Genomic DNA, 12,164 nt, shown 5'->3' on the forward strand with positions numbered 1-12,164 from the left:
TAGTCTGGGCTGATTATCGGAGAATAGGCCATTTTTGGGAAAAGTTATTTACCAGCAATTTTATTGCTGGAATCGAATTATAAGATCCTATATATTAATAATATAGGTATGCAAAGTCCTCAGATAGTGTGCTACTTTTTTTATAAACAAAATGGCGCCCGAAAATCGTGTTTTTTTCAATTATTGCTCTATAAATCCGAAGATTTTATTTTTACAACAAAAACACCCAAATAAAAATTCACCGTGATTAAATTCTGCAAAATTTTCCTCGGAAAATGCGGGTTTTCCCAACAAAATCTTTAATTTTCAAATAAAGTTTTAGATAAGTAATTATCTACCAATAATTAAATAATTTGGTGACTTAAAAGCCTTCTTGGCTTAGATTATAGTTTCAGAAGCTGATGAAAATTAAACGAATATTTTAGCAACAATTCAATTGTTAATTAATAATTTACGGCCGCAATAATAACCAAAATAACTATGATACACTGATCAAACTTTGAAACCTTATAAAGATGAGATGCCTATTTAATATTTTGTCGACAAAATATAAATTTTTTATTTTTTTGCATTATCTTTAAATGTTAAAAAAAATAGTTATAAACAAATTAACGTTTCTCAGAAAGTTTTTATTATATTGTAATTTTAAAAAATAGCTAAAATGCGCATTTCAAATATCTTGAAAATGAATGCTTTAATACTTTTTTGCAACTATTTGCAAAAAAGTTATGAAACAGCAAAGTAAACATACGATTTCTACGGTGTTTATAATTTTTTTTAATTCTTTCAAAGCGTAGAAGTGAGTTTAAAGTACAAGCTAATTATTTACAAAAAAATGTCGATTATCAGTTTAATCCTTATATTTTAATTAAAGATTATAAATATATTTTTTTGTAATTTACACGCGCGAAAGTAGAATAATACAGCACTGTAACTAAAATTTTCACTCGGAGCGACGACGGGCCGCGCGAGACGTACACTTTTATAAATAATGCATGCTGCGTGTCAGTCGCTTCGAGTGAACATTTAAGCTCCGACTCTGTATCAGGCCTACTTTTGCACTAAAAATTACAAAAAAAAGTATTTTTAATCTTTGATTAAAATATAACCATTGCACTAATTTTTGATATTCTTTGTGAGTAATTATATTATACCATACACTCACTTTTAAGCTTTGAAACAATTAAAACAAATTATAAACAACGGAGAAAACGTATATTTACTTTGCTGTTTCATAACTTTTTTGCAAATGGTTGGAAATTTTTTTAAAGCATTCATTTTCAAGACCTATGAAATACGCATTTTAAGTATTTTATAAAATTAGAATATAATAAACAATTTCTGAGAAATGTTCATTTTTTTATAACAATTTTTTTAAACATTTAAAGATTATGCAAAAAAATGAAAAATTTATATTTTGTCGACAAAATATTAAATAGGCATCACACCTTTATAATCTTTCAAAATTTAATCAATGTCTCATGATTATTTTGGTTGTTATTGCGACTGTAAATTGTTAATTAACAATTGAATTGTTGCTAAAATATTCGTTTCATTTTCACCGGCTTCTGAATTTATAATCTATACTAAGAAAGCTTTTATTTCACCAATCTGTATAATTATTGATAAATAATTACTGGTCCAAAAAATTTATTTGAAAATTCGAGATTTTGTTGGGAAAACCCACATTTTCCGAGGAAAATTTTCGTCGGAGCAAATCGTGAAAACATATCTCTATGCAGAATTTAATTGCGGTGAATTTTTATTTGAGTGTTTTTGGTGTAAAGTTAAAATCTTCGGAGTTATAGAGCAATAATTGAAAAAAATAAGATTTGTCGGCGCCATTTTGTTTATAAAAAAAGTAGCACACTATCTGCGGACTTTGCATACCTATATTAATAATATTTAGGATCTTATAATTCGATTCCAGCAATAAAATTGCTGGTAAATAACTTTTCTTTGTACTTTACTAAGAATACCAGCGTATTATAACTATTTTTTTTTTGAAAATTTAAAGATTATGCAAAAAAAAGAAAAATTTATATTTTGTCGATAAAATATTAAATAAACATCTCATCTTTATAGTCTTTATAAGTTTGATCATTGTATCTTGATTATTTTGGTTATTATTACGATCGTAAATTGTTAATTAACAATTGAATTGTTGCTAAAATATTCGTTTAATTTTCACCGGCTTCTGAAATTACAATCTATACCAAGAAAGCTTTGATGTCACTAAGTTATTTAATTATTGATTAATAATTACTTACCTAAAACTTTATTTGAAAATTAAAGTTTTTGTTAGGAAAACCCGCATTTACCGAGGAAAATTTTCGTCGGAGCAAATCGTAAAAAACATATGTCTATGCAGAATTTAATTGCGGTGAATTTTTATTTGAGTGTTTTTGTTGTAAAGTTAAAATCTTCGGAGTTATAGAGAAATAATTGAAAAAAATACGATTTGTCGGCGCCATTTTGTTTATAAAAAAAGTAGCACACTATCTGCGGACTTTGCATACCTATATTATTAATATATAGGATCTTATAATTCGATTCCAGCAATAAAATTGCTGGTAAATAACTTTTCCATGAATTTTGCTAATTAGCCCAGAGTACTACAGAATTTCACTTTTGACATAAATTTAATTAACAATGTCGTAAATTTTGTATAATATTTTTAATAATTAAAATAAATAAATTGGAAGTTAACTCAATTACATAATTAATTACTTCCATCGACAACTTACATTTATTCTCGATTAATCGCGGCAGGTAAAAGAAAATTCTTCTTTCAGTACAATAAAGTGTTACTTTACTGCCGTAAATGAGGGCAAATGAGTACAATAATGAAGGACTTTAGTGACGGTTGGCGATAAAATAAATTATTAGAAGAATTTTTTTGCTAAGCAACAACATTTTTGTTTAATTCATTAATATTTTTTGTATTTTGACAACGACACCCGATTTGGCCGTCGAAACGTTAATAAAATAATTTTTTTTAGTAAAATTGTGCCTTATTTCCCATCAAAACTAGTTAATTCTGACTTTGTTTGCGGCAGATCTGAATAGTTCAGCAGATGACTATCCGAAATATTACCGCAAGTTTTGGATCCACGAGAGTATTCTCTTTCCTGGACCCCTTCTGCTGTCTATTTTGCCTGGGATGATTAACTGTAGTACTCTATATTTATTGTCCCTCATAACGTGACCCAAGTATTCCAATATTCTTTCCTTTATAGTTATTCTTACCTCTCTTGCTTTACCTATTCGGCGTAGTACCTCCTCGTTGGTCACGTTCTCGTCCAGGATATACGTCGGTAAGCCCACATTTCGAAGGCCTCTACTTTTTTCATCAACGTTGCAGTCATTGTCCACGCCTCCATTCCATATAACAAATCCGGTAATACATAGCACTTCAGAAGTCGGATTTTGAGAGGTAGGGTGAGGCTGTTAGAGGTGAAAATTTGCTTCATGCTAGTGAACGACGCTCTTGCTTTTTCTATTTTATAGGCATTTCCTTCACTTGATCCAAACTTGAAATAATGTACGAATCCATTTGTTCAATTCTTTGATTGTATAATATCAGTTGTCTTGGCCGTTGGTGGGTTTTGCTTACTAACATTCATTTGGTTTTTGTGATGTTTAGTTTGAGTCCCAAAATGGGAGGAAACAAAAGCATTGGCCATGGATAGAAGGAAATGGAAGGAAATGTGGAAGAAAACGACTGACAACCAAATCCGATAGAGATCTTTTTTGCATACTTAAATCCAGGTAAATCCTAGGACGCCAATAATTCTACTGAAGTTGAGTAGCATCCTAGTTGACCGGTTTCCTATGTCAGAGGGCGCTAGGGTAACCTCTTCTAGGACTTTCAGTAATTTGCAGAACAATGCTACGCAGTTGCATAGTATACTGCCGTTTGTGTTTCGTTGTCATAGAAAAAACAGTTCTCACTCTCTTATTTGCCCATTTTTTTTTAAATGGTGTCTCAGAGGGCATTGACCAGTGAGAAGGCCAGTGACCATTTTTATATCTCTTTAATTATTTTAAGGTGGGTTGTTGCAGTAGGCAACAGTTTTATGAGCCTTTTTGCTTGCCTTTGTTCTGGTGTGTTAGACAAGTATAGTTGTAGTTGATTTAGTTCCCAGTTCCGGAGTTCCTCTCTTATGTGACTTTTTGTGTCCACAGAAGGGTTCTGAAATTTGGAATGGTGTATTGACCCCTTCTTTTGTGAGGCTATCAATTTACTCATTCCCTGCAATTCCCTTGTGACCTGGCACCCACATCAAAGCGGCTTGGTTGCATTCCGCCAGCTTCCCGAGGGATTGCTTACAGTCTCAAAGCAACTTTGACTCACATGTAAATAACTTTAGAGCCTTTAAAGCAGCTTGACTGTCTGATAAAATAAGGAATTTTACCCTACGAGTGTCTCGGTTGAGACATTCTTGGGCAACCATGTTTGTGTCATGTATTTCTGCCTGAAAGATAGTTGTGGCGTTCACAAAAGATTTGGATAGCCTGAATTCGTGCCCAGTAACTCCCACTCCTGCTCTTTTATCTGTCTTAGATCCGTCCGTACACCATACCAGTGAACCTTATTCCAGTTTCGGTTCAACTGCTTCGCCCATTTGGCGGCTTTTATGACCACTTCATAGGGTGTTTCGAAGTCTAATTTGACTGATATGACATCTGTTGGCCTATCCTTAGAATTCAAACAAAATTTCTTCCAAGATGTTAAGATCGGCTACTAGACCGCCAGCTTTTATTATTTGTGTCTGTCGCAGATTTAATGCCGTGGTTACTGCCTCCCTCCTTATGCAAAATTTCAGGGGAGGAAGGTTCACTATCGCCTCTTAGGTTGCATTGGGACATGTTGATATTGCACCTGTGATTCCCAGACAAAGTAGCAGCTGCACATTTTATAGCTTGGCGCTAGCTGTTGTTTTGTGCTTTTGGCCACCATACGAGTGATGCCTATGTGAACATATTAGAAACTAGAAAATTTGGCATTCTCTGACAACGCCTTGAGTGGATTAATGATTTTTTAACAAATCGGGATTTTTTTGTTAAAGTTGGCAAATCGCTGTCATCTAATAACCAGTTTATAGTGGTGTACCACAAGGGCTTCTTTTGGATCGACTAGTATTCGGTCCTGTAATTCCGGTCTTGAACTATGGTTGTACAGAAGGATCCTGAAGAAACCATGGACAAAGTCTAGATTGAAGAAGTACTACAGAGGATGAACACAACCGCAGATTTAGTCAAAATCGTGAAGGGCTGTAAGCTGGAGTCCTTGAGAGATATAATGATAAATCAACAGATACGAGCTACTCCAATGCATTTTACAAGGTAAAATTGAAGGAAAAAGGGCCCCAGGACCAAGAAGGATATCCTGGCTTGCCAATCTGAGTACATGGTAGAGAAAGACCTCAACACAACTACTCCGTATAGCAACCAAAAAAGTCCGGTCCAGAAGTCCGGTCCCTATTACTCTTTATTTTTTTTTAAGAATCCGCGTTGAGTAATTGTTTTGTAAATAACTTATATTCGGATAATTATTTGAACATTGAATAATTACTTTACTATCGCCGACAACTCCAAGGCCTAAAGAGCAAACATATAGATATAAACCAAAAGAAGTATGCAGATGTGGTATTTAATTGATAAGTGAAATATTTTTTTGAGTTTTAACACATATAGCTGGTAACTATGATATTAATTGTGTTTATCAAAATCATACGTGACTATAAAAGAGGGTTTTAGCACGGCTTTTTGTAATAATCATTTAAAATATCTGTTTAAAAGGAAGAACGGCAGCATCATCCAGCATTGTGGGCAAGTTTGTCTCGCTAACACAGTCACAATGGTTCGGGCGTTGCATATTCTTGCAACGTTGCTTGCTCTACAACTCAGGTAAGGCAATAGATATATAATATATAACTTTAATTTGGATATAAATTAAATAAATTAAAACTTTTTATATAGCGCATTGATTTTTGCAAATAAAATATTTCACCTATACATTTTCGCTCACTTATAATCTATCTTCAATTTTCTATCTTCGCCTGTTAATAAAATAATAAAAAAAATTACTAACAAATTTATTCAAATAGCCTTAGAAATATATCTATTTCTTCCTGACGTGTTCTTTGTGATACCTTGGCATTTTAAACCATTAAGCTATATACGTGGAACCTTTCTCTCATTTTCTCGATCAACTTTATTATTATATTTTGTTATATTTTTTATATTATATTTTTTAAGTTATGGATTATCTCAATACATCTTGAATTGATTTGTCTAGAGCCTTACAGTTCTGGCGTTTCCTAGAATAACACAAACGAGTGAGGTTCTTAAAAATTATATTGTATGTCTCAAAAGTCATGCATAAAATTCATAGTTTTATTCTTCACGGAATTTATAAAAAAAAAACACAGAAAAATAGATCGATTTTTTTTGTTGCCTGTATAGCTTTTTATATGTTCTTAGAAAGTTTTGATTTTATTGCCTTTTTTAAATCATGCCTTTTATATTTAATTGATTTATTCGAAGAAATAAATAGTTTTTTCAGAGACAAATTAAATAGTACAGAGTTTATCCTTTTTTTATTTTTTTTCTCCTTTTCTAATTGCTTTGTAAAATATTTAATGAAATTTTAAGGATATTATAATTTGGTTTTTCTTTGATTTTTCTTCTTATGGTGTCTCATTCAATTAATGAATGTTGGCAATTCCTTCAGCATTTGTTATTCTATTCTCTACGGTTTTTATTAGTTCTTCATTTAAACCATTCCATTATCATATAAACAGGTGCAAAAGATATGATATTTTGCACATTTTGATGGATTGGGGTCACTCCATTTCTTTCCTTATATGATCAAGGACCTGTCTATTTATTATAGCTCTCCCCAGGGAATTTTAAGTATTCTCCTGAAAGAAATCAAATAATTAGACAATCTAAGGTATGCTGACGATACGGTTCTCCTATCGGAAACGCTAGTAGAACTACAACATCTCGTTCAAAGTCTCAATATATACTCTAACAGTTACGGCTTGAAAATTAATTTGAAAAAAATCTAAATTTATGATAATCGCGAAATCAAAGAACATCAGATCTAGTCTTCTAAAAGACATTACAGCGATTGAGCTTGTGTCCTGTTATAAATATCTAGGTGCTTGGACACAAAAACAGTCGACCATAAAAAACATCGAAGCATTCGAGGCGTGGTGCTATAGGAGCATTCTCAAAATATCATGGATCGACTGCGTCACTAACACGCAAGTACTCCAAAATTTAGAAAAAAGATGCGAAATTGTAAATGAGATAAAAACTAGAAATATTTTATATCATACTTGGGCCACATTATGGGGGAGGGTAAAAAGTACGAGCTTTTAAGAAATATCATGCATGGCAAAATTAAGGCCAAAAGAAATGTGGGAAGGCGAAAAATGTCGTCGTCAATGGTTCGAGTGTAGCTCGATTGAAATTTTTAGCCGCGCTGCTAACAAAGTTGCAGTGACAATGATGATTTCCGATCTACGCTAGGGGTGGCAGAAATAAGAACAGTACTAATAACAACTCAAACGAATTGACAGAACTATCCCAAAACTCAATTACTACCAGTGTTAAACTGTTGTTGATGTCGTTGATATTGTTTATACTTAATCCATCTTACGGAACGGTCGTACGAGTATTATGTTTGATCATAGCATGTTTTCAGAAGAATTTGTAATTTAAAACAGATTTTCTCGTATCCTATCCACTATTTGATTGCTGCTTACTCTATTCTCATGTGACTCAACACTCAAGGTTGATTGTACTGTTGTTGATATATTATAATACAAGGTTTTTGTTTATTGTAATCTTCTTAGATTTATTTTCGTTTTTTAATATTTATCCTTTTTTATTTTTCAGTTATGGAGATCCCCAACCTGGATATCCTGTTCATCCTAATTTCCCACCTAAAGATTGTGAACCGTATCCAGTACACTATCCTCACCCAATACCCGAACCAGCATGTGAAATTCCTGTAATACCACCACCACACTACCCTAATATAATACTTGAACCAGTATATGAAATTCCTGTATTACCAGTAATTGTCGGACCAATCTTGGACTATGATGATTGTGACTATCCGTATCCTGGATATCCTCATGGCCCCATAAATCCTGGTCCACTACCACCACATCTACCACTTCCTCATCATCTTCCAATTCCTGAACCATGTGGTGGTCTACCAGACTGGCTGGTTGCCTGGCCAAATGAATGGCCACGTTATTTCCCATGTGGTTGGCCAAATGATTGGCCTTGCGATTTTCCCCTTGGTTTGCCCAATAACTGGCCTATTGATTTTCCACACGGGTTACCACATGACTGGCCTAATCACTTCCCACATGGTTGGCTACCAGATAATTTACCACATGGATATCCTAATGCTTGGCCCTGTGACTGGCCTGAAAACTGGAGGGATTACTGGCCTGATTGCTGGCCTAATTACTGGAATGATTGTGAACTTCCAATACCATTACCACATGGACATGGATATCCACAGGGACCATACCCAGGACCAGGACCATACCCAGGCCCAGGTCCCTTAGGCCCATACCCAGGTCCAGGTCCCTTACCACTACCACATAATCTACCATACCCACATCCTTCTCTACCAATTGAATCATGTGATGTAATTCCGTATTCACATGGTTCGCCACATGGCTTGCCTCATGGTTTACCACAAGGATGGCCAAACCAATGGCCCAGGCATTTCCCAAATGGTTGGCCAGACAATTGGCCCTGTGACTATCCTCTTGAATTTGTTCCCGAATATCCTCACGATTTCCCACACGGTTTACCACATGACTGGCCCAATAATTTCCCACAAGGTTGGCCTGTACCCCATGGATATCCTAATGAGTGGCCCTGTGAATGGCCTGACAACTGGCAAGAATACTGGCCAGACTGCTGGCCCAACTATTGGGATGGTTGTGATTACCCCTACCCCGCTGGCTCAGTTCCTGCTATACCTCCACCAGCTGAAAGCTGCGATGTCTTTCCAAAAGAATTTTCATTTGGAGTAGCTAGCGGTGCCTACCATATTGAAGGTAACACTACTGTATAGCTCTTTTATTCTATTATTTAAACTAATACTTTACCAATTAAGATCTAACCAGACAGAATTTCACATGGTTGATGACTAAATTACCTTTTATTTTTTAAAGGGGCCTGGGATCAGGATTGCAAAAGCGAAAGCATTTGGGATCGTTGGCTTCACACATGTCCATCAGTAGTCCTTGATGGTTCAAATGGTGATATTTCTGCAGATGCGTACAATCATATTAAGGGAGACATTGAACTCTTGAACAATCTAACTGTTAGGCATTACGTATTCTCCATTTCGTGGCCTAGCATCATATACGACGGATGTGGTGAAGTTAATCCCTACGGAATTGAACATTATCGTACGCTTATTAAGCTATTAAAACTTAATCACATTGAACCGATCGTAGTTCTCTACTATGGCGATCTTCCTCAAGCTCTTCAAGATCAAGGAGGATTCCTGTGTCCATCTTTTGTTGAATGGTACACTGAATATGCAAGAGTTTGTTTCGAATGCTTTGGAGATGATGTTAAATATTGGATAACTTTCCACAAACCAACCGTTATCTGCAAAGATGGCTATGGTCAAGGAACATTTGCTCCTGGTATAAACGATGGACCTGGAAATTATGAATATATTTGCGGTCACAACCTCCTTAAAGCTCATGCTGCTGCTTACCATTTATACGATGACTACTACAGACCATGCCAAAATGGTAATACGTGTGTTTTTTTAAATATTTGTAAAATAATACTATTATTTTATTATTTTAGGAAAGATATCAATCACTCTTAACTCCGATTGGTATGAACCTCAATCTTGTTGTGACACTGACTTATGTGCTTCTGAAACTAAACTTCAATTCCAAGTAAGTCGTAGGCTTTACTTTTACCTACATTGTACTTGGCTTGTTAACAAATAATGTAATTTAACTTAAATTTGAATTTTATTTATTTAAGATTGGTTGGTTTGCCCATCCTATTTACCTTGGAGATTATCCAGAAGTTATGATTGAAAGAATTCGTCTAAATTGCGACTACAACGGTTACTACAACGCAAGACTTCCAGTCTTTTCGCACGCAGAAATCGAATACATTAAAGGAACTCATGACTTCTTCTCCCTTGCCTACGATTCAGCATTCTATGTTACAGCTTGTGTTGACAATTACTGGGGCAACATATGTTATGAATCAGATGTGGGAGTGCAATTAGTTGGCTGTGAAGGAGTAAGTAAAGTTTATAAAAAATGAGGCAAATTTGTTAAGCAAAAAATATTTAGCTTTTTTACCTATACCTACATATTTATGTGTTTCTTTATTTAAGGAATACCTTACCTGTGGAATTAGATCACTTCTTGGATGGATCAGCAGAAACTACTATAACCCATCTGTATTCATTACTAATGACGGATATGCGTCATGTTCAAGAGACTGTTATGATTGTGATAGAATTGAATATATTAAGGTAAATGATTTATTTCTATTAAAATATTGTGCTTTATACACTCTATATATATGTTCTGCCAATATTTTTAGGCTATCCTTAGAAATGTCAGACTTTCAATGATTGAGGACTACACCAGAGTATATGGATACACTTACTACAGTTATATCGATGGATTTGAATGGAACCTAGTCGATGGAAGACTAGGTGGATACACGTAAGAATAATTATTTATTGCCTGTATATTACAAATATAATTATATATTTGATTTTATATTCACCAATAAGTATATGTATTTTGCAATTATCATTAGTATTCTATTCTATAAATTAATTTGTTTATTGAAAAAGGCAGTGTATGTTTCCTTTCGATTCAGAGGCCATGCACAATCTCCAGACAGCTATTTCTGTCCTACTATTTCATTAGTGGAGCTGCGTGCATACCCATGAAGCAGAACGTAACCAAACTGTCTATTCTGTTTACTGTTTCACAATGAGTTCTTACCGATATATAACATTAATTTAATTATTTATATTACAGCCTTAAATATGGTTTATATGATGTGGAATTCGACTGCCCTCAGAAGACAAGGACAGCCAGATCTTCAGCAGCATACTATCAACATCTCGCTTCTACTGGATGTATCGACAACCCTTGCCCAATCCCGTACTGCTACGACTATAATTACGACTATTACCATTACTAGGTAATAATAGTATGACTAATATAATGTACTTAACTTGGCAAATGATCAATAATAAACGAGCATTTTAAAAACCCATGTTTGCATTTTTATTTATTTAACTGGTAAAAAAAATTTAAATTCTCAAGAAAGATTCCAAAATTTATGATGACGACCCAGATGGAACTACTCTTTCCAGATTTAGATTCCCGCTACAATAATGTAGACTAAATTAATTTCAAAATAAGTACAATAGTTAACATCTTAAGACTTTTGGTCTCAACTATATCTAGAAGGTGTTTTTAATACTGTTTAATATATAATTTACGCATCCCAAATTTAAAAAATTTACATACCTTTTCTTGAACTAAAATCTGAAAAAAACATTATTTACCTCCAAAAATAGGGATGAAAATACCCACAGTCCACAGTATTAAATTAATATAAATTAGACAGGGTTTGCTTGAGGAGCTTGAGGAAGTTTTACAAATTATTGTAAAATGTGTATGAATAAAGCTCAATATGATAAAGATATTACAATTACTGTTACTGATATATTACAGGAGGAGAGTAGAAGTTATTTAGCTTTTCTGGTATTTTTGAAAATTTAGTTTTCATTATAATACGATGTTTAACCAATAGAATCGCGGATTACCGTTATGTATCCAAGATGGCACATACTCAATAGGGAACTTGCATAAAATTTTAAATTCCAAAAAAATGCTATAAATCGCAACAGAATATAATTTAAAACATATATCAAAGAGAAAAAAGATTTTGTTGTCTTTTGACACTGACACTCAGTTTTATAAATATTTTGATAGTTGCTTTTTCTGACTAATATTTGAGTGTTTTTGTTAAGACAATTTCGAACTAATATTTTTGTGTTTTTTTTTATAGTCCGTTCTTTAAGGGTAAAATATTGCAAAATCTCTAAATTT

The 12,164-nt window shown here is 33.7% G+C and overlaps 1 protein-coding gene across 1 annotated transcript; it reads left to right on the top strand.

Annotated features, from left to right (window-relative positions):
* The first annotated feature begins 5,834 nt into the window (after positions 1–5,834).
* Positions 5,835–11,322, top strand: LOC126884991 (myrosinase 1-like). Its single transcript, XM_050651379.1, has 8 exons — positions 5,835–5,913; positions 7,915–9,101; positions 9,219–9,812; positions 9,871–9,965; positions 10,057–10,323; positions 10,421–10,561; positions 10,633–10,757; positions 11,082–11,322. The coding sequence occupies exons 1-8, from the start codon at positions 5,864–5,866 to the stop codon at positions 11,245–11,247; spliced, it is 2,625 nt and encodes an 874-aa protein (XP_050507336.1). The 5' UTR covers positions 5,835–5,863; the 3' UTR covers positions 11,248–11,322.
* The last annotated feature ends 842 nt before the right edge of the window (positions 11,323–12,164 follow it).

Source organism: Diabrotica virgifera, chromosome 5 (assembly GCF_917563875.1).
Source record: "Diabrotica virgifera virgifera chromosome 5, PGI_DIABVI_V3a".
In the NCBI taxonomy this organism is placed as follows: Eukaryota; Metazoa; Arthropoda; class Insecta; order Coleoptera; family Chrysomelidae; genus Diabrotica; species Diabrotica virgifera.